Raw genomic sequence first — 21,318 nt, 5'->3', positions numbered from 1 at the left:
TCACTACTGGTCTATAAAAAGAGAGCAAGTTGAATTCGAGATTAGTAGACAATAAGAAAATGATGCTGAACTTTACTTAATTGTGCGGGGCAAACGGTTGTTTATACCATTGTGCCATTTAAACAAGCGTGCTCTGAACTATTTCACATAGCAACTTAAGTCTGATGGTTTCAAACTTAAGGGTTCGGATATTTTTTGTAGAATGACACAAACACAATGTTCACTGTTTTTCATTAAACTTGCACTGGTTGAAGATATAACGTTAAGTTTCCCTTAAATTATTACTTGCAGAGGTGCTGTAGCTTTTGACAAAAAGAGTAAAACAGTGTCAGGAAAAAAATCAGATTGTAAATTGTATTAACCAATAATTGTAGTTTAATATCCATTAAAAAACCATAACAATCAACTGATACGGCGTCAATGTTCATTCCTTCAATGTTTTTAAAACATTCAAGTGACAACTGACCGTTTCTAAAACTATGACATAGATCTTAACTTCTGGTACAATGGATACTAGTTTATTTAGATAACAATCCTTTGTATAAATATATGTATCAATTAATATGTTATGTATGCTAATGTTAATTCAAAAATCAATATTGTGTTTTTGACGGCCTGTAACGTTAATGTTTAAGGCAGTGGACACTATTGGTAATTACTCAAAATAATTATCAGCATAAAACCTCAATTGGTAACGAGTAATGGGGGGAGGTCGATAGTATAAAACATTGTGAGACACGGCTCCCTCTGAAGTGACGTAGTTGTCGACAAAGAAGCAATTTTCCACGAATTAGATTTCGAGACCTCAAGTTTAGAATTTGAGGTCTCGAAATCAAGCATCTGAAAGCACAACCTCGAGTGAAAATGGTGTCTGTTCTGTTATTATTATCTCGCAACTTCGACGACCGGTTGAGCTCAAATTTTCACAGGTTTGTTATTTTATGCAGATGTGTGGAGATTCACCAAGTAAGAAGACTAGTCTTTGAAAATTACCAATAGTGTCCACTGTCTTGAACTTAACTGTCAGCGACACTTTTCTGTAGTAAGGGGGATCAAGATGAAATGCAATATTGTGTAACTAGCTCGTATTCCGAAAGATTAAGTTACGATCAAAATGATGGTGTGTTTTGTTGGTATACCTTTTTATAGCAAGATTGGTTTGGTCAAAACGAATACCGAAACGTTTCATCTGCATTATAAAAAAACAAGTGCTCTCTCATGTAAAAACAAACGCAAAACTACGAGGAAGAGTTATATTCTTCACTATATCGGGACGTGTTCGGGAAAATACGGCCCAATACAAATATCTTCCGGTAACTTGACAACGCTGTATCCTTTTGATCACAAGTTATCATTAGTTTAAATTCATAAGTATTAACAAATGTATCAACAGAAGACAACTGTAACCGGTTTTTATGTGAAATATTTCTATGTCGTTGCTTCAACAGGGTGCAGCTATAGTCACCATTTTAATATTTGGAAATACAACATGACCGGCGAAACAGGCGGCCATCATGAATTATGTTTTTTGCTGTCTTGGTCTGTATCAAGGAAGGTGAATTGCTTTGCTTTTCTTTACTACTTACTAAACTATCCAGTTTTGTGTGTTTTATTTTTAGTAATTTCAATTTTTTACTTTTTTTTTTCGGGAACAAATGATTAAAAGTCGTCATCAAGTACTTATTAAAGCACCCTTGGACATTGACATTGAAAAGTAGATTTAACCAATTTCCCCAAAAGTTCTATAAAAAAAGCGATACACTGATATTTAAAGCACTGTTAACGTGACAAAACAAAACATGTTTTCGTCACAATAAACACGTTTGCAAAATCACGCTTTAAAACATAACGTCTTTTATCAAATTAATTATCCTATATGCATTAAAACATCATCTAAACAAACTGCCCCATCTGAACACAATTAACTAGTGATTTTATATATTTTGAAACACTATATAATTGCCCTTTTTATAAAGCGCTGTCTCAAACATTGAAATGTTTCCGTGTGTTTTTGTGTTTGAATTAGATTTCGTACAGCAGGAATCCAGTAAAAGACGAGTGATGGTAAGAGAAACTATATACTCTACCGGCTACAGCTAAGTGAACTTGATCTCCATAGAGCAGGGGAATCACCGCACTGCTGCTCACTTGATGAGTACCTGCATCGTATACACCCCCTGTAACAATGGTGTCACCGCGGTTCTTCTTCAGCCGGACATATAGGTGCCCAGGTGTCCGGACTGAGAACATCAATACGTATACCCCAGGCACATTACACGTAAACGTGCCGGTAGTCAAGTTGAAATCAGTCCCTTCCTCTGAAAACAATAACTTTTCAAAGGGCAGAGGATCATAGGGGGATGGAGGGATGAAACCTTTACTCCTCACTGCAATGAAGGCGGACCGTCGCGTACTACATTCACCTGCTTCACCAGTCTGTCCAGCTGGTCCAGGTTCACCTCTCTCTCCCTTCAGACCATTCATCCCAGGCAGACCTCGAGGTCCTTTTCTGCCCTGTTGGCCGACTCCTTGCTCTCCCTTCAGTCCATGATCCCCTTTAGCGCATGGCGCACCAACCAGTCCATCTGACCCGATGTCTCCATTTCCCCCGGGCTCACCTGCTTCGCCGGTCTGTCCAGCTGGTCCAGGTTCACCTCTCTCCCCATTCAGACCATTCATCCCAGGCAGACCTAGAGGTCCTTGTTTCCCTGGTTGACCGACTCCTTGATCTCCCTTAAGTCCAGTATCCCCTTTAGCGCCTGGCTCACCAACTAGTCCATCTGACCCCTTGTCTCCTTTAGCCCCAGGTTGACCTACCTCACCAGGGGACCCTACAAGCCCTTGTCCATGGTTCCCATTTGACCCGGGAATTCCCGGTATACCGGCTGGGCCCTGGCAGCAGGAGTTACACGTCATCTCCGGATCAGGTGAAACTGCTGTTTTAGCCACCATGAACGGAACTTGCAAAATACCAAGAAGAAGGGGCACTGTTGATATGGTAATCTTCATCTGTAATTTAATAGAATAAATAAAACAAACGATGAAAACATGCAGACATAGAAGGCGCTGCTCTAGCGGTGACCACAAGTTTTGGGTCAGCTCCAATTTATTCACATTTTCCATGTGTTTGTGGAAGTTCTTTATCACCACTTTCTACATTAACCACGTTTTAGTCAATTTGTGTTTCGCTGGGCTGAGCATGTGTGTGTTAAATTATGTACCTGGCCGTATTGATCGTAAGTGTTCTCTTGTGTTGAGCTAAATAATCGCTCCACACAACAAAGTGGCTACCGCTACACACTTGAGTACCTAGCTTACGGCAGGGTGCCGTTGGCTCGTTTGATCTTTAACATACTGAACATCGTGTTGAAATGCTCCCCAATGACACCCAAACAACTGTCAGACAACAGTAAACAACTTTAAAAGAAGAACAAGAGGAAATATGGGTGGTGAGGAGAAATAAATTTAATCAGACCGATAGAACCTTTCTCCCATTAATGGTATCGTCCATTGCCGTTCCCTATGCCCCAAATGGATGAGCTCGTTTAATCACATGCGTAAACACAGAGACTCTGGTATCCTTCACTGAGACATGGTTAGACAATACAACCCAGAGTAATGATTTCCATATAGACGGCTTTGGATCTCGGATTCGACTTGACAGAGATTACAAAATTACATGGAAGATACAGGGTGGGGCGCGTATGCCTCTATATTAACAAGAGATGGTGCAACACAGTGATTGTTTGAGATAAAACCAACACCCTATACATTGAGCTCCTGTCCGTATCACTTCGCTCATTTTATAATCCAAGAAAGATTCCTCAACTTGTCTACATTGTGAGGATTTCTCCTCGTGTAAAAAGACACGATATCTACGAATAGTCTAACTACTGCATAGCGCGCGGCAGCGTATTGCATGGTACCTCGACGTTTGAAATAATAACTGCACTTGGCATAACTGTGTTCTCCTTCGAACCCAATTTGTGTATACCGATTTCCCAATACGCTGCCACTACTTAATTTCATCAAAAGTGGTCGTCCGGAACACGATAAATAATTTCGACATAGGTTCAAAGCATAATACAAAGACGTATATCGGCGTATTTAGCCGTGATCTTAACTTACGGCACTGTCACACCTTGACGTTTTAGTCAGCGTACTTACATAGAACGTTTGAATAACGAATGCTTAGCCTGTTAACAGCGTTCACAGCTTATGTTCTACGGTAATCTAACTACTGCATAACGCACGGCAGCGTATTGCCGGCGATCACATGCAGTTGCCTACAAAGAGGGTGCCTCTCGACGATTGAAATAATAACTGCACTTGACATTGTAGTATCCGATTCACAAAAACGCTGCCAATACGCCATTATACGGTAGCTGTAAGTTAGAATCACATTCATTAAGTTCTGTGGTCGTCCGGAGCACGTCAAATACGTTCGAGGTAGGTTCAAAGCACGTTACTACTGTTGAATGTTAAGGCCCTGTCACACCTAGACGTTTTAGCAAGCCTATGCCGACGTATTCAAAATTTGGGCGAATACGCTGGCGTACGTCGAATAAGTTATGGGTAAGTTTTGTATAAGTTAAGAGCACGCTGAAACACGCCGTGTACGTCGTAGTAAGGCGAGTTTGTCGAGAAATTGTGTGCACGCACAACAACATCTAAGTGTGCCAGCGTGTCGTTCATGAGTTCCGCATAAGTTAAGGTGCGTTTACAATCGATGACGCACGTTCCCACACGTTACTTGTAAGGTTATCAGAAGTCGACATACGTCGATAAAATGTCTAGAGAACCAAAAACGTATTTCTTATAACCTATATGAGTAATATGCTTTGAACTTACGTCGAACGTATGTGACGTGTTCCGGATGACCACATAACTTACTAAACTTGTTTCTAAACTTACAGCTACCATGTAATGGTGTATTGGCAAAGTTATGTGAATCGGTATATAACATTTGGGTTCGCTTGAGGATTACATCGTCGGCAATACGCTGCCCCCGCGCTCTATGCAGTCGTTGGACCATCGTAGAACATAAGTTGTGAACGCCGTCAAACGCTAAGGATTCGTTATGAAAACGCTCTGTGTAAGTTACTTCTACAGTATGCATCCGTCCACCTCGTTATGAATACGCTTCGTGTACGCTCTAAATTGAAAAATCCATCGGTAGTTCAGCGTATGCCAACGTTTTAGAGAAATTTGCAAACGTCGGCATACGCTGACTAAAACGTCAATGTGTGACAGTGCCTTTGTGAGCCACACGCCTTACATCGTCGTGTATATCAGCGTGTGTCATCGTGCTCTTAACTTATACAAAGTTGTCCATAACTTATTTGACGTACACCAGCGTAGTCGCCAAAATTGTCATACGTCGGCATACGCTGGCTTAAACGTCAAGGTGTGACGGTTCCTTTACCCATAATTATTCGACGTACGCCAGCGTACTCGCTAAAATTTTCTTACGTTGACATACGTTGGCTAAAACGTCAAGTGACAGCACCATAAGACAGTGTGCCACCATGTTTTGGCTTACAAAATATGCTGTCATAGTTTTAAACTGTGTCATTACTGTCGTAACAATAATGGAGGATGGTAACAATTTGTCCCCAAACAAGAGGAATCGTTTATCATGGTAAAATAAAACAATTAATGTTGCATGCTCCGCCGTGACGGGGTCCAGGTTTTGTGTAAACTTTTGGGGCAAACAGGCAAACTCGGCTTCACCTCGGTTGCCCCTCCCCACGTCGGCTGTACAAAACACCGATCACCATAATAATTATGAAAGTGTTGCATTATGTTCAATCTTGTTTTGTTTTACCCACAAGAAAATAACAAAGTGGTCATGTCACACAATGCCATTTCATCAGTACTTGTTGTTAATTTTGTTGACAGCTTTTGGATGAATAGTACACACACATTAAAACGAGCAGAATATCAAGCACATTAAACTGAAACTGTCTAGGTAAACTTTTATTGCCCACTATTTGAACAAGACAATGTACAGAATACCAGCGGAACTTGCTGCTCCAAAACGGAAACCACTTGCAAGTATTGTGATAAAAGCCCCAACGACACAACGCAATATATCGTGGTTTCAAAGGGAAATGCAACGGCATTACAGTCTGTACCACCAAACAGTACCACACTACACTAATATTGGCAGAGAGCAAGTGACCCAAACACCACATGAGAACTTCAGCTGAATACGCTGTTAAAATAACCCGTCAAAATTACGGTGCTTTGTATACCTGGCAGCCAGGGTGCTAGGTATTAAAAGTGCAGTAAATTTCAAAGTGGAGTTTAGCAAACTCAAGGCACAATTTACAAAACTGCTACTGTGAAATTTACTGCATTTTACCTGGCACCAGCTGCCAGGTAAAGCAACGTAAATGTTACTGCTTTATTGGGTAGAGTGGTGCCCCTTCTTGGACCAAAACTGCAATCTTCTTGAAATAATAGGCTACCCTAAAATACACTGCATGCATCTAGAAGCCAAAGTCCGGGTCCGACAGTATAACGAGAAACACTTACCTTGATGTTGTGTTATTGTAGTGCAAGCTTTCTCAGTTTCTCTCTTCCGATAAGATGCAAAGTTGTTATGAGCACTGTTGCTGGTGCAGCGCGTTTAAATACTGCTGTATTTTCATTGAAGTGCTCATCAGTCTACTTTGATGTTTGATTGACATTCGATAAGCAGCCAATCATAGATACGTGTTAAAGTCACTGATTGAATGCAGTGACTTACTCTACCATTGGTTTGGACGAGGCTGTATGTTACAATTGTGGATCAATACCGTGTTAAAGTCACTGATTTATGACAGTGACTTACTCTACCATTGGTTTGAATGATACTGTATGTTGAATGGATACCAATGGTGTAAAACTCTACACTACATTGTGTATGTGGTAAAGTCACTGATTGAAAGCAGTGACTTACTCTATCATTGGTTTGGATGAGGCTGTATGTTACAATTGTGCGTCAATACCGTGTAAAAGTCACTGATTTATGACAGTGACTTACTCTATCATTGGTTTGAATGATACTGTATGTTGAATGGATACCAATGGTGTAAAACTCTACACTACATTGTGTATGTGGTAAAGTCACTGATTGAAAGCAGTGACTTACTCTATCACTGGTTTGGATGAGGCTGTATGTTACCAATGGAGATCAATTTGTACACGCTTTAATGGTATGGTGTTTTTACATGTATATCCGCCCTACTGGGTTGCACTGTGTGATTGCTTCCTGAAGTTCCTGGCCGTTTTCCTTCTATTTCCGCTCAATTGATGTATTTCCCTGATGATTGTGAGTTAAAGTGCAAGTTTATTATCAAAGAAAGAACTGCGTACGCAATATATATACTGTTCAGATGGATCTCTTTCGTGCTTCCACTCTTTTGAAGTATATGTTTACTAACACTAACTCAGTGTGTTTTTTTCCGAAATCGAAATGCAATGACAATGTATTTATAGTAGAGTGCGCCACCAACAGAGCAACATTAAAGGCACTGGACACCATAGGTAAATACTCAACAGAATTGCTAGCATAAAGACTTACTTGGTAATGAGCAATGGAGAGATGTTAATAGTACAAAACATTGTGAGAAACGGCTCTCTCTGAAGAAACCTAGTTTTTGAGAAAGAAGTATTTTCGAGTTGTTAAAGGTCTCAAACTGAAGGCATCTGAAAGCACACAACTTGTGCGACGGGGGTGATTTTCCCATTTTTCTCTCGCAATTTCGACGACCAATTGAGCTCAAATTATTGTTCACGGGTTTGTTAATTTAAGAATATGTTGAGATACACCAAGTGAAAAGACTCCCTAGTGGTTGAAAGTTACCTATTAATGTGTCCTGCCTTTGCCCTTAAAGGGTATTTTTAAACTGAGTTTCAATTGTATTCTTTGTTTTCTCAGAGTCTACTACCACCGAAACGCACAAATGCTTTTGGGAAACAAGAATATTCAATGGAGCAGAAACAATCAATATAAACCACAAAAATCAAAAACAATCAAATTAACTTTTGGATGAGATTGAAGTAATTTTGATTGTTTTAAAAAACACGTATGGCAGGATTCCGCCTTGGGCCGGTGTCTCATGGAAATCTGTCCCCGGAGATTCTGTCCCCATTTTTGGCAACTTCTTTGACATAAAGGACTCGTTCATATATTGAAAATCTCAAAATCGTCAAAATGTGCTTAAAGGCAGTGTACACTATTGGTTAACTACTCAAATTAGCATAAAACCTTACTTGATAACGAGTAATGGGGAGCTGTTGGCAGTATGAAAGACTGTGAGAAACGACTCCCTCTGAAGAAACGTAGTTTTCGAGAAAAGTATCTTTCCACGAATTTGGTTTCGAGACCTCAGAATTGGATTTTGAGGGTCTCGAAATCAAGCATCTGAAAGCACACAACTTCGTGTGACAAGGGTGTTTTTTCTTTCATTATTATCTCGCAACTTCGACGACCAATTGAGCTCTAATTTTCACAGGTTTGTTATTTTATGCATAGTTGAGATACGGCAAGAGTGAACACTGGTCTTTGACAATATTACAAAAGGTGTTTACACACATATGCCCCCAGCTACATTCAGAGTACAGACAAGTTGCAAATGCATATTATGAGAGATTTATACAAATTTTGATCAGGATTTATTTAACACAAGTTTGAACTTACAAGTCCATTCCAATTGTTTTGGGCCTATTCATGTAAACCGAAATTGGCTTTGCTATATTAGTAAGAATAAACTGTGCTAAGTCATAGTCTTGAACATTCGTTTCAAACTGGCGGGGTCGTGGTCGTAGATGAAGGACCCGGCCTGCCTTCGGCTTAGTCTTTTGTTTACGGCCAAATTAACGCGGGGTCCAGTGGGAACGGGGCCTAAGATACTGTTGATTTTAGACAGACGCTTAATACATCGTACCACTCCCTTGTTCCATTGTTTTACTTATTGCTATGAACAAACAAATATCTGTAAATGCAGGAGAAGATTGTTGAATAAATAAATAGCATTGAAGAAGTCGAGGGCCCAGTAATTTAATAAATACTCCATGCATGTCAATGAGAGGCCTACAATTTATTAAGAACGTGTATCATTGAGGATCAACTATTTCGAATAGTGCTAAAAAAAAACGCCAAGATATTTTGATTCGGTTATCACAATTTACAGTCCATCATTACGGAATCATCAAAACGTGTATGTAATTAGATTATATGCACATTCAATCGTTAAGGATTTGTAACGCTGATACGCCATCCGCTATTTACGCGGGGAGGGGTGGGGTAGGGATGGGAGGGGAGGCGTTGGTGAACCCATTATGACGAATCAAGCCGTTATCACAGATTTAAACATCGTTTTTTTTTGTGGAGGGCTTTCGTAACTATTAGTTTTTCGAGGTGATTTTTGTTTAAACAGATCTTATTACAACTCCTCATACAATTATGCTGAAAAACCGTTACAGCAAAACAAAGTATAAAATTGACCGACATAGTTTACCACTTTAGTAAAATGCAGAGTTAACCTCGGCACAATACTTTGAAGGAGTCCCATTTTTTGTAAAACTTCACAGTAGATTAATTGGTATTAAAAAATACAGATGTGAAGTTGATGATATAGTACAAGTACCGATATAGATAATGGCCATTTGAAATATGAAATTAAAGTTCAAGAACCGATAATTTATTTCCAAGGTTCAAAAGCCAAAGAATGAATGAAATGATAAGTTATTGCTGTTCTATAGTTATGAAGTCTGTAATTCAAACTGACTATGACCTCAGTCGGATACAAACAGTGACGATCGGTATACACTGTTTCATTAACTCTGATTTTTTTACTTTGATTTCAACATGTTGGATTTAAGATGGTTAATTTGGATCTATATGCTGACTGCAGGAGGCAATGTGCTACCACAAAGCAAGTAGGCATATAGTGGCTCTCGCTTGAATAGAGTAGAGCCCCATTTGACTTTTCAACGGATCAAAGTTGAATATGATAATGTATGCAGACTTAGTGATCACATTGTTTCACGCGAGATCTGGTTGTACGAGAGCTCTGTTGTTTTGCGTGTTGTCATCACGTGAATAGAACCCGAGTTTTTGACGCAATGTGCCCTGTTCCATTGTCTTTTATTGATAATTTAACGACGTACGAACACAACAAATATTACAGCCGATTCTTTTTTAACGAAAAACACAGAAGATGAGGGTCGAGAAAGAACACACCTTAATCTCATAACAAAATACCCGGTATTGTCTATGCATGTATCGCTGTCTTAATATAACAATAAGGTTTATAACTAATAGGCCAATATAGATATCCGTATAGCGATCAAAAGGTCAATAATGAAAATGAATACCCCCGTAATCAAAATGGATATTTTATTTAATAAATGAAAGTTTCTCTTTGCCAGCAATCATTAATTTTTAAGAGTACTCTTGACCAATTTATCCTATTTACAAGGAGTTTCAAAATATGCAAAAGCTAAATCACGAAACCCAAACAAATTGCAGTAATGATCTTCGAGTTCTAAGAAGACGAAACTATTCTGATTGTCTTCGAGTAGTGTTTAAAGTGTTTGTATAAAATCGTTGTAGGTGCGAAGTACTGGAATGACCTGGCTAACGACAGATTGCAGAAAGCTATTACCAGAGAGCAAACACTCAACACGAATAAAGCTAAGAACGTGGTGTTTTTCGTCGGAGATGGGATTGGTATAACAACCGTGACGGCTGCGAGGATTCTCAAGGGGCAACTGGAAGGAGATCACGGGGAAGAAACAGACCTCGAATGGGATAAGTTCCCTAGTGTAGCTTTGTCAAAGGTAACAATAATTATTACGTCTCGAGCCTACACACTGAAACAACTACTGCAGGAGATCTTCACCGTTTAAAAAACCTCCCCACTTAAAGCAGGTCTGGGGTCGATTTCACAAAGAGTTAGGACTAGTCCTAGGAGATATTAAAAACGTATGGGTAGTCCAAAGTTAGGACGAGTCACTCGTCCTAAGTCGAGATAAGACTAGTCCTAGCTCTTGTGAAATCCACCCACTGGTTTAAATACTTGAAACGCCCTTACTACTTCTTTTTAAACTGCAATGCAGGAGTAACTCACTAGTAATCGTGGAATGTTCTTGCAAACAAATTGCACTCGTCGAAGCCCACACTCTCATAATGGTACCGCATCGAAACAAGCCAAGTCATGTCACGGTAAAGTAAAAACAAATGTTATTTATGATTTCAATAATATTGTTTAACTATTGTGCGGAAAGTTGCCGGTTGTGGTGTTTTTAAGAGAATTAGTTTGCACCAATGCAGGTATATTGTGGGAGTGTCATTTTGCACAATTACTGCAGATTATTTTGCCGCTGACTTTAAGCAAGCCATGGGTGAGTTTTTGGCGGTTGAATTGGACATTGGATAATCACTGGACAATGACTGAAACATCTATTGGTACGACCGCCAATACGCAGCCCTGTACTTTGATTTGGACATTCAAACAGAAATGCGCCGTACTTTTGACCGAATGAGGGCGCTATCAAACATATTTGTATCACGGGGTTTATTCATTCATCCCCAAACAGTTATTAAAGACTGGAAAACATAGCCACCACATTACAATCACATAAACCAAATTAAAATAAAACCATTAAAGGAGCCATTACAACCCGTCTCTCAAGCAACATTAACGGCACAACAATTGGAAGAACGTTGATCAAAACTGTACAGGACGAATCGTGGAACGGGATTGACGGGGATTGGTGACGGGGATTGACGGGGATTGGTGACGGGGATTGACCAGAGGCGAGAGGTTACTCTTTGGCGTTATTCACGAGCCTAGAAGTGTGACGTCAGATGTTCAGGCTAGTATATCCCTATAACCTGAACATCTGACGTCACACTTCGAGGCTCGTGAATGATAACGCCAGAGAGTTGCCTCTAGCGTAGGTCAATCCTTGTCCATCTTCACCTTTCACCTAGATTCATATGCAGATGACCGCTAGTACAAATGCCAAACATCACCTCGGACCAATCAAAACACGGAAACAGAATGCTGAACTCACTGCACTATTATCCAATGAAATCACTGGTTCTGAAAAGCAAGAACCTGACCGGGGAAATAGTGCCCAGAAGTGATACAAATAGTGGGTGTGCCCGGTATAAGCTTCCCTGGGTTGACCCCGTGGTGCTCACTCGGGTGAACCCCTGACAAGAGCTAATCGAACGAACACACTCGCCCTCTCGTGGTGATGGCATGCACCTCAGGTCACCCCAAGTGACCCACTCCACAAGCAGGACACTGGGGGGGGGGGGGGGGGGGGGGCTGACCCGGGTGAGCCCAGTCAAAGCTATTCGAACGTACCGGGGCAGATCGGGGTCGACCCAGGGAAGCTAAACGAACGCACCCACTATATTGAGTGCGCCCCACGTGGTCAAACATACGGAGCATTTAGTCTGAGAATATTTCCTGCACTCTTTCATCCTCTAGACCTACAATACCGATAGGCAAGTACCGGACTCGGCTGGTACGGCTACTGCTTATTTTAGTGGTGTTAAAACCAAGACAGCAGTGATAGGGCTAGACGATTCTGCTATTAAAGGAGATTGTAAATCTAGTCTCAATGCTACTGTGGAGTCTGTTATGATATCTGGTCAAAAGTCTGGTAAGTTTAAAAGAACGTCAACATATTCATATAATGTTTTATAACACACCTCTTGCCTTTTCTGGTTGGCTGAACACGGTCTCGTGGGGTGAGCTCAGTCTAGTGATCGGGCGCATGTGCTTGCGGGAACTAGCTCTTTGAAAATAGTGCCCGGTTACAGCGCCCTCTCTTGACTTGAACCGTGAACAGCAACTACAAAACTTCCTTTCTTTTCCACGTGTTGTTCTTATTTCACATTAAGACCGAGCTGTATAATAATACACAATATTGACTGGCACAATTCGGTAACTAGTGTACGTCTATTCCCTTGGCTTTCAGCCTCGGGAAATAGCTCCCTCTTCTGGTCACTCAAAGTCCCTCGGGGGTAAACGTACAATTACCTCATTGCCAGTCAATGTGTGTATAATAAATATGATTTACTATCATTGATTTGTTGTAAAGTGTTTTGTAATAATTTTAGTCTTGTGTTCTTGAAATTGTATCGATCGAATATATAGCTAATAAATGCTAGTTATTTACTTAGGTTTTCGTTGCTTTGTGTGCTTTCTAAAGGCAAGGCAACGGGATTCGTCAGCACTGCCCGTGTGACACACGCTACCCCTGCCGCACTTTACGCACATTCGCCCCATCGAGACTGGGAGTGTGACTCTGATATACCGCAGAAGGAAACTGACATTGGTTGCATTGACATCGCTCAGCAACTCATAACACTCGGACAGGATACACAGGTACAATCTGCAACATTGACACAAACCAGTGTTTGCGTTCACTGTTCTGAATGTACCGTTTGATTATTCGCCACCCTCATCAATATCATGGGTTATTTTGGTTTTTGAGTCAAAGTATCTCACAAACTGACCGGCAATGAAACAGGTAGCTGGAAGCATTCGATAGTTAATCATTTTAAACAGTTAATCAATTTAAACAGTTACTCAATTTAAACAGTTAATCATTTTTTTTTGCATTTTTTTAAAGCGTGCTCACATAATGAAAGGCCAAGACTTTGTCCAAGATTTTCCCATTGGCTGCAAGACAGCATCATTCATCGTATATCACTTTTCGCCGGGCCAGTGTTCCCCTATTATTAAAGCTTTTATCATGTTATTAGAATAGCTCTATGGGTTGAAACATGTGATTTCATGGAGCCATAATTAAAATAAAATAAAAACTTTTATTTTACATGGGTAGGTGTGCATGTTCATGTACAGTCCATGTATGGTGGTGCAATAAATGTGTGTACCTGCAAGAAAGAAAAGCTCTTGTAAATTCGGGAATTCCCCAGGAATGTTTTTTTTTTTTTTAAAGTACACACAGCCCAGCCTGTATGGAGCCCCCAATTTCATGGCTCTGTTTACTGTGCGTATCGACGCTTGTTGTGGAAGCAGGGAATGGACCCTTCCCATGAAATATGCTAATTACATTCACGCATGCGTACAGACCCTGTTGGTTGGCAAACGCCATAGAGTTGTGCACTATAAGCAGACACGCAATCACGTCTCCGTCACGCACCCATTAGCCGTGTACAAAACAGCGCGATCCCTCAGTTTGCCAATCAAAACGTTAGTGCGCACGCGCTACGTGCAATTTACATATTTCATGGGAAGGGTCTGTTCTGCGCTTATGCCATTCAAGCATGTTAACAAGATAGTGGGGAATTTCGGCACGTGTGCATTCGTACTCTACGCGTTAGCAGGTGCTCACCGTAAGCAAAGAATCAACGCTTTGGAAAATACGAAATTATATGCTTTTGTCAAGCATTTTCACAGGTTAGCGGGGCTTTTAGTTTGTGCCCATGTGCACTTCACGTTGAGCATTTAGGGTCTATGGAAGGTGCAATTAAGTAAAACTCGTGCTGAAAAGATTTAAAGATTGTGTCACTTATGTCTGGTGTTTTAGTCTGGTAATCATGAGCGACAGAAGTGGTTATAACCATGAGTTAACCAAGGGGAATTTGATCGCGACACTTTCATAGTACGTAGCTTTAGTCGCACTATAAACCAAATGGGTTGAAAAGCAGAAGGCGCGACTCGACTAAGCAATCAAAGTCCGCAATTTCCCATGAGTTGTTCCAAAAGATATGGTTACGACTACGTTCCTATGGTGTTGTGATAATACTTACGAAGGACTTGTACAAGTCTACACTCATGCTTTTAATATTATGCTTGAGTAAGCCCATTGTATGTCACACAACCAGGACCCAATTTCATGGCTCTGCTTACTGTAAGCACAGAATCGGCGCTTGCGGAAGCAGGGAATTCTGTGCTTACGGCAAGCCTATTTCACGGGTTAGCAGCGAATTTTGGCTTCTACGCATGCGTACTCCACGTTACTAGGCATTCTATGCTTACAAGGCTATAAGCGCAGAAATTCGGAGCTTGCAAGTAAGCGGGGAATCGAGATCGTAAGTGCAGAATTCGGCGGTAAGCAGAGCCATGAAATTGGGCCCAGGGCCCAATTTCATAGAGCTGCTTAAGCAAAAAATTTTGCTTAAGCCAAAAGTTCCTTGCTCAGTAAAATCAGACTAACGGCCAAGACTCAACTGAATTGTTATGCTAAGCAAACAACAGCTAAATACCAGTCAAAAGTAATGTATATGGCATGAAATTTTTGTCAGTAACCTGTGTAAAATAAGCGAGCTATTTTCGTGCTTAAGCAAATTTTTTGCTTAAGCAGCTCTATGAAATTGGCCCCAGATCTACAGTTGCTCATGTGTTTCAACTTAACAAAAAGTCTCCAACCTTACAACAATGGTTGTTCCAAGCTACGCAGCTACTCAGATACGCTTAGGTTTCAAGATACGCTTACTTTCCTTCAAGTTACGCTATAATATGAAAACGGTGTACATAGCCCGAGTCAAGCTACGCTTACGTTCCATATGCAGCTACGTTTACTTTCCAAGACAGCTACGCTTACGTTCCAAGATATGCTTACGTTCCAAAAGATATGGTTACGTTCCAAGCACGCAGCTATGCTTTACATTCCAAGACACATTTAGGTTCCAAGTTACGCTACAATATCAAAAGGTACGCGTTCAATCCGAGTTGATAGGCTCACGTTTAAAGATTTGCAGCATCACTTACGTTTCAAAAAACGATCTCAAAAAGGTCTATGGACACTTTCGAATCCCTCAAGATTCCCTTCCCCCAAGATTAAAAAATCTTTTACTGTGAATACTAACAGGGCCCACCTTCATTTGTTAGCAAAATACTGCCTACAAAATTTCTTCATTATCAACAAATTTAGTCGGGCACCAGCCATATAAGTCCACAATTTCTCTTCATTTGGTTTTCATAGCAAATTGTATCACTGACTTTATTTTATTTCCATGTTATATCCCTGATCGTAAGCCACCAGTCGGAGTAGGCCAGCTTTCAGCTGCTTATGGCAATGCTCAATATGGTCTTATACACGTACACCAATAGTTTTTAACTTTTTAGTTTTAAGTCGTCTTGCAATTGCATGGCCAGCATCTGAGACCATAGAGCAAATAATAGCTTTAATAATAGGGGAACACTGGCCCGGCGAGAAGTGATGTACGATGAAAAATTCGCTTTTTGCAGCCAATGGGAAAATCTTGGCCTATAAAAAAAACCACTAACAGAGAAAAATTCGCGACTCGCCATCATCCGCGCCCTCTTTGTTCATTTATGGTCAGTTCGTAAAAACTTTTGTTCGTTGATTCTGAAATTAATTTGTCCTTTACAAAATTTGTCCTTTACAAAATTTGTCCTTTACACAATTTGTCTTTAGTTTTTTTTTTTTTTTTTTTTTTAACGTAGCTTGTGCAATTTTAGTTTACGTTGGTGGTTTTTAGGTAAGAATTAAAAAAATATATGAAGTGTAATTTTTTTTAAGGAAATTTTTTTAATTTTTATTTAAAACATTTCGTATAATTATTTTTCAGGGCAAACAATTTTTATAACTAACTTTTTTTTTTTTATTTAGTGAATTTTTTCTTATGGATTATTTTTTTGGATAGTTTTTTTTCTTGTTAATTTAAAAACATTTCGTGTAATTATTTTTAAGGGACAAACATTTCTTTTATTATTAATGATTTTTTATAATTTAGTGTCATTTTTTTCTAATGGATTATTTTTTTTATAGTTTTCTTTTACTGTTAATTTACAAACATTTCGTGTATTTATTTTTAAAGGGACAAACATGTTTTTATTATTACCTTTTTTTATATTTAGTGTAATATTTTTTTTCTAGTGGATTAATATTTTTTCATATTATTTCAAGTTTTGACTAATTGTTCATCTTTTCCCTTTATATTCTAAATTAACAATATGCTGTTTTTTATTTTATTATTATTTTGTTCATTTTAAACTTTTGGTGCTCTGTATTTACGATTTACACATAAATTTCGTTTGTTTATTATTGGTATTATTGTTTATCTTTAATTAATTGTAATTGTTCTTTAATTTTCGTTTTTTATGTTAGTTTTCAAAAATATAGTTAGTTTTTATTTTATTTAGCTTTTGGCCCTTTTGGCCGCCCATATGTACAGGCCTACGAATGTTACTTTTTGTTCTAAGTTTAACCATGGAGGTAGAAATAACGCTATTGGCAGAAAAACCACTACAGAGTAGCTCAGTAATAAACACCGCTGTCGACAGTACACGACTTTCCCTGTGGTAGTATTATAAAATGTTTAGTGTTGAGTACGTACGTTACGACAGCTGTGTGTTCCTTGTTGTTGATGCAGTGTACACAAATAACACACGTAAGTCAAGTCATGTCAAATTTAGCCCCATAAATCGGTCCAATCCACTATAAAGGATACGGAGTGGATTGGACCGATTTATGGGGCTAGTCAAGTTGAGCTTCTCCAAGTCCTATCCTAGTTTTCCTTTCAAAAATCGTAGGCATTATTTAATATGTGCTGTCCTTTTCTTACTTGGTTTTATTTAGCATGGTTTTATTTCGTTCAAGGTCAGTCACAAAATAATAATAATGAATTTATTTTAAAACAACAAAAATGTACAAACATGACAGATGCCGAAAGCGGAAAAAAAGTAAACAATAGTTCAAGATGGCGGCGCCCATGGTTACCATGTAGGGCATACTTTGTCAACTCTCAACATGTTGTTCAAAAACTTCCTTCCACCTTGTTATCTCCTTACCTCTAAATATAATAATATAAGACTAAAGAGTCAATGTGATTCATCCATGATGAATCTCAAACAGTACTCAGGCTGAGCATAATTATTACTTATTAAAAAGTTATTATTTGAATTTATTTTTCAGAGATTACAGGTTTCCAAGACTATCCAGAGCTGAGTTGGTAAGATAATCATTTGTGTTGACATAGTTTTCAAGATGATAGAATGGGGAGGGGGTGGTCATCAGTAATGGCTCAGGCTAGGATGTTGAAAGACCAAGCCCCTCACCGGATGTTACATCCACACCCAGCAGTTATTTAAATCACCAAATTAGGTTTCATATAAAGTGTTGTTTCGGTTTTGATCAAGTTTCTGTAGTGAATTTTCTGTTAATCTTATTTGTACCTTCATATTTATTTTAAAATGCAATGCATTTCTGTGTTAGTTGTAGGTTGCATCTGTTTCTTAATTACACTATTCTGGAAGTATAAATAACATAATCTTTATACTCTCTTTTCATCTTAATTTAAAGTTGCAAGTGCGTTACATTTTGTCCTACAGATCAACTTAGAACCTGGACTCCTGTTAAAGAAGAGCAAGACAATTTTATTACTATTAAGTGGAGTGATGTTTGAGATGCACTAATTGAAATTGGGAAGAATGAATATCAACTAGTGCAAGAGCATCTTTCGAGGATGGAAACAGTAAGTAACGTAGCGGCGTAATTAGCCTGCGGGCAACTAGTGAATTTTACTATTTGACTAGTCGCGCCTCAAATAGTTACGACTTCAACACAAGTCGTAACCTGCGATTGGGAATGTGGAGTGAATTTTGACGGCACATCCCTGTTTTCGCTGGAAATGTTTTTGCAAGAGTTGAACACATTTCAACTGGTGCAAATTATTTGTTGTGCATTTGTGACGTCAACATTCGTGTCGAATTCGCAGGAAGTATGAAATGGGGCTTAATCAAATTTAGATTTAGGTATAGTTGATGCATTTTAAGTTATCACTCGTGCACTCGTGGAAAAATATAGCGCTTCTGCGTCCCTTATCCAACGAGGCTGAAGGCCGAGTTGGATAGGACGCAGAAGCGCTATATTTTTTCTGTATTCCATGTGCGCGCTTGTGATATCAAATTTATTTTCAAGCAAACTTCAAGCAATGCATACGATGATCAGCATTTGATGCAAAAGCACCACTTTTGAATGTACATTAAGTTCTTTTATCTTCAAGTACGCGCTAATCCTCCAATCAGATTCGCAGAATGGAGTGGTGATAAAAACCTATATTGCACGGCTAATATCACTACCTGCGTATTGTGTGTTCGATGTCATGCGCCAAGTTTGCTTGAAGATAAATACATTATCACACGCGCGCTCGTGGAAATACGGAAAATATAGCGCTTCTGCGTCCCATATCAACTCACGCAGAAGCGCTGTATTTTCCGTATTCCGCTCCGGCTTGTGTGATAACTAAGCTGTACAATTTGCCTACAGCTTATAAGAACGCTTTTTTGAGTAACAAAAAAGATTGATTTCACACAAAACCTGCTAATTTTTTGTCACCATTCTGTGCAACCTTTAATAGTGTGTACACTTTGTTTCTTTTATTTCCCAGAGGATCTATCTGTGTAGACTCGGTTCCCTGGTATACTTGCTGCATAGATCAGTAAACAAGAACCAGTCCAAATATGGATCGTGCAGCAGTAGCAGCAGATCGAGTGCCTTGTGGCACCTCATTCTTAACAAACCAGTAGGTACTTGCAGTTTGTCTGCATATGAACGTTGTCAGACAGTCTTTAATTCAGTTAGGAAAAAAACTATTGACATAGATATGGCCAGGTTATCTCCATCTGTGTTACCATGATGTTTGGTGTAGTGATAAGCCTCCTTAAAGTACTCAAGACCTCAATAAAACAAGTTAAAACCCTGCATTATTGACTCATTAACGTTTGTTGGAACTGCTGAGAGTGTAAAATTAAAACATGATTTTTTTTTGAAAAATAATCTTCAATTTTTAGAATTTTGAACTTTTTAATAATATTATTTTACTATTGTGTTGTGGCCAATGGGATTGAGAATAAAAGTAAAATGGTTTGGGGCATAGGTTGGTTCAAAAAGGTAAACGATGAACATTTTGTTTTAATCTATTATTTGTTTAAATTATTGCAACAAAATGCTCACTACAATTTGTGTACAGAGCGAGCATCAACATGGGAGCTTTTAATTGTTTTGCTCATCCCCTGCTCCCTGTTTAAACTATTCCTCAAAAAGGGTTTGTCGAAATGATCTTTTTGGAGCTTAACATGAGAAATATTTATTTGGTAATATAAAAGTATTGGACTTAGAACAGTTCAAAACTGGGGGGAGTTTTTTTTACTGAAATTGAATTAAGTGAAGTCAGTGAAAAGTAGCTTAGCACAGCAAAATCGTGGTTTCCAGCAAAGAAACCATCTCACATGTACCATTTCTTACTGGTACCCTGTACAATTTTGCTACGCAGAAAACTGTTAAGCAATTCGTTGTCTAAGCAGCTTTATGAAATTGGGCTTAAGTAATTAATCAAGATCATTAACCCATTTCAAGCAATTAATAGCTGGGGACTGCCTAAACTTAATTGTAATTTACTGTGTTACTTGAATTGAATGTATTTATTGAGTTTAATGTACTGAATCGAATTGAATTGAGTTAAAGCAACAATGCATTGAATTAAGAATACTGTTCTGTGGACATGGAATTTTTGTTAAATTGTACAACTTGTGTATGTTGACTTCCAATACTGATTTGGACTGAGAATTTTCAATCTTTTAATGATTGAACATTTCAAACTATTAGATTGAAATAGTTCAATCTCAGTCAAGCTTGAATTTTTTTCAATCCAAATTCGATTGAAAATTTATTGAAATATTCAATCTAATAGTTTGAAATTCCAATCGTTTTAGATTGAAAATTTTCACTCTAAATAAAGATTGATTTTCAATCCGGACAGATTGTACCCCAACGGCAATCTGTGAAAGGTTGACAATTCAATCTAATAGATTGCGTGCACAGTAAAAAATGCTTTTACGAACCGAAAGAGTTAATTACTTTTAATTATCTCAATTCAAACTAAAGTACCGATAAAATATTCACGTGTTCTGTTAAAAGTAAACCCTTTGCAACCATCCTGGAAATTTTTGCAAGAAATTGTGAGTATAAACCTCTAAAATTTAGCGTTTCAATACTCCCATTTCGTAAAACCCGATTTTCTCGTAACCCATATTTCATCTGAAGTGGCTGTTTTGTTGGTTCGTAAAGAGCGACGATATATTTTGCTTTAAAAAGAACTCTTCTTGCAACACTCATTTAATAACACTTTTTTTGAAGGCTTCTTTAATACAATAACACTTTTTTGAAGGCTTCTTTAATACATGCATTAACTAACGCAATATTTTACTGATTTGGCTGGTATATACAGTAACACTCGTAACTCAAACTTATGGGACGAATATAATAGTTTATCTTGTTATTTTATTTTATTTTATTTTTACTCTTTTATAA

At 38.7% G+C, this 21,318-nt stretch overlaps 1 protein-coding gene, 1 long non-coding RNA gene and 1 pseudogene across 2 annotated transcripts; 2 read left to right on the top strand and 1 right to left on the bottom strand.

The window, feature by feature from the left end:
- Window positions 1-418: 418 nt before the first annotated feature.
- LOC139950716 (uncharacterized) lies at window positions 419-3,009 on the bottom strand. Its single transcript, XM_071949504.1, has one exon. The coding sequence runs from the start codon at window positions 3,007-3,009 to the stop codon at window positions 2,023-2,025; it is 987 nt and encodes a 328-aa protein (XP_071805605.1). The 3' UTR covers window positions 419-2,022.
- A 1,562-nt stretch (window positions 3,010-4,571) lies between these two features.
- Window positions 4,572-21,318, top strand: part of LOC139950986 (alkaline phosphatase-like) — a 176,820-nt pseudogene continuing 160,073 nt past the window's right edge.
- LOC139950443 (uncharacterized) lies at window positions 17,176-20,435 on the top strand. Its single transcript, XR_011787652.1, has 4 exons — window positions 17,176-17,398; window positions 17,923-17,959; window positions 18,339-18,481; window positions 19,397-20,435. It is a non-coding gene; the product is annotated as an uncharacterized lncRNA (long non-coding RNA).

This window comes from Asterias amurensis, chromosome 18 (assembly GCF_032118995.1).
Source record: "Asterias amurensis chromosome 18, ASM3211899v1".
Taxonomy (NCBI): domain Eukaryota; kingdom Metazoa; phylum Echinodermata; class Asteroidea; order Forcipulatida; family Asteriidae; genus Asterias; species Asterias amurensis.
This window is presented reverse-complemented; position numbering and strand designations above follow the sequence as displayed.

What these genes read in the sequence shown, in the direction of transcription:
- LOC139950716 (XM_071949504.1), bottom strand. Translation starts at nt 3,009, where the DNA reads ATGAAGATTACCATATCAACAGTGCCCCTTCTTCTTGGTATTTTGCAA.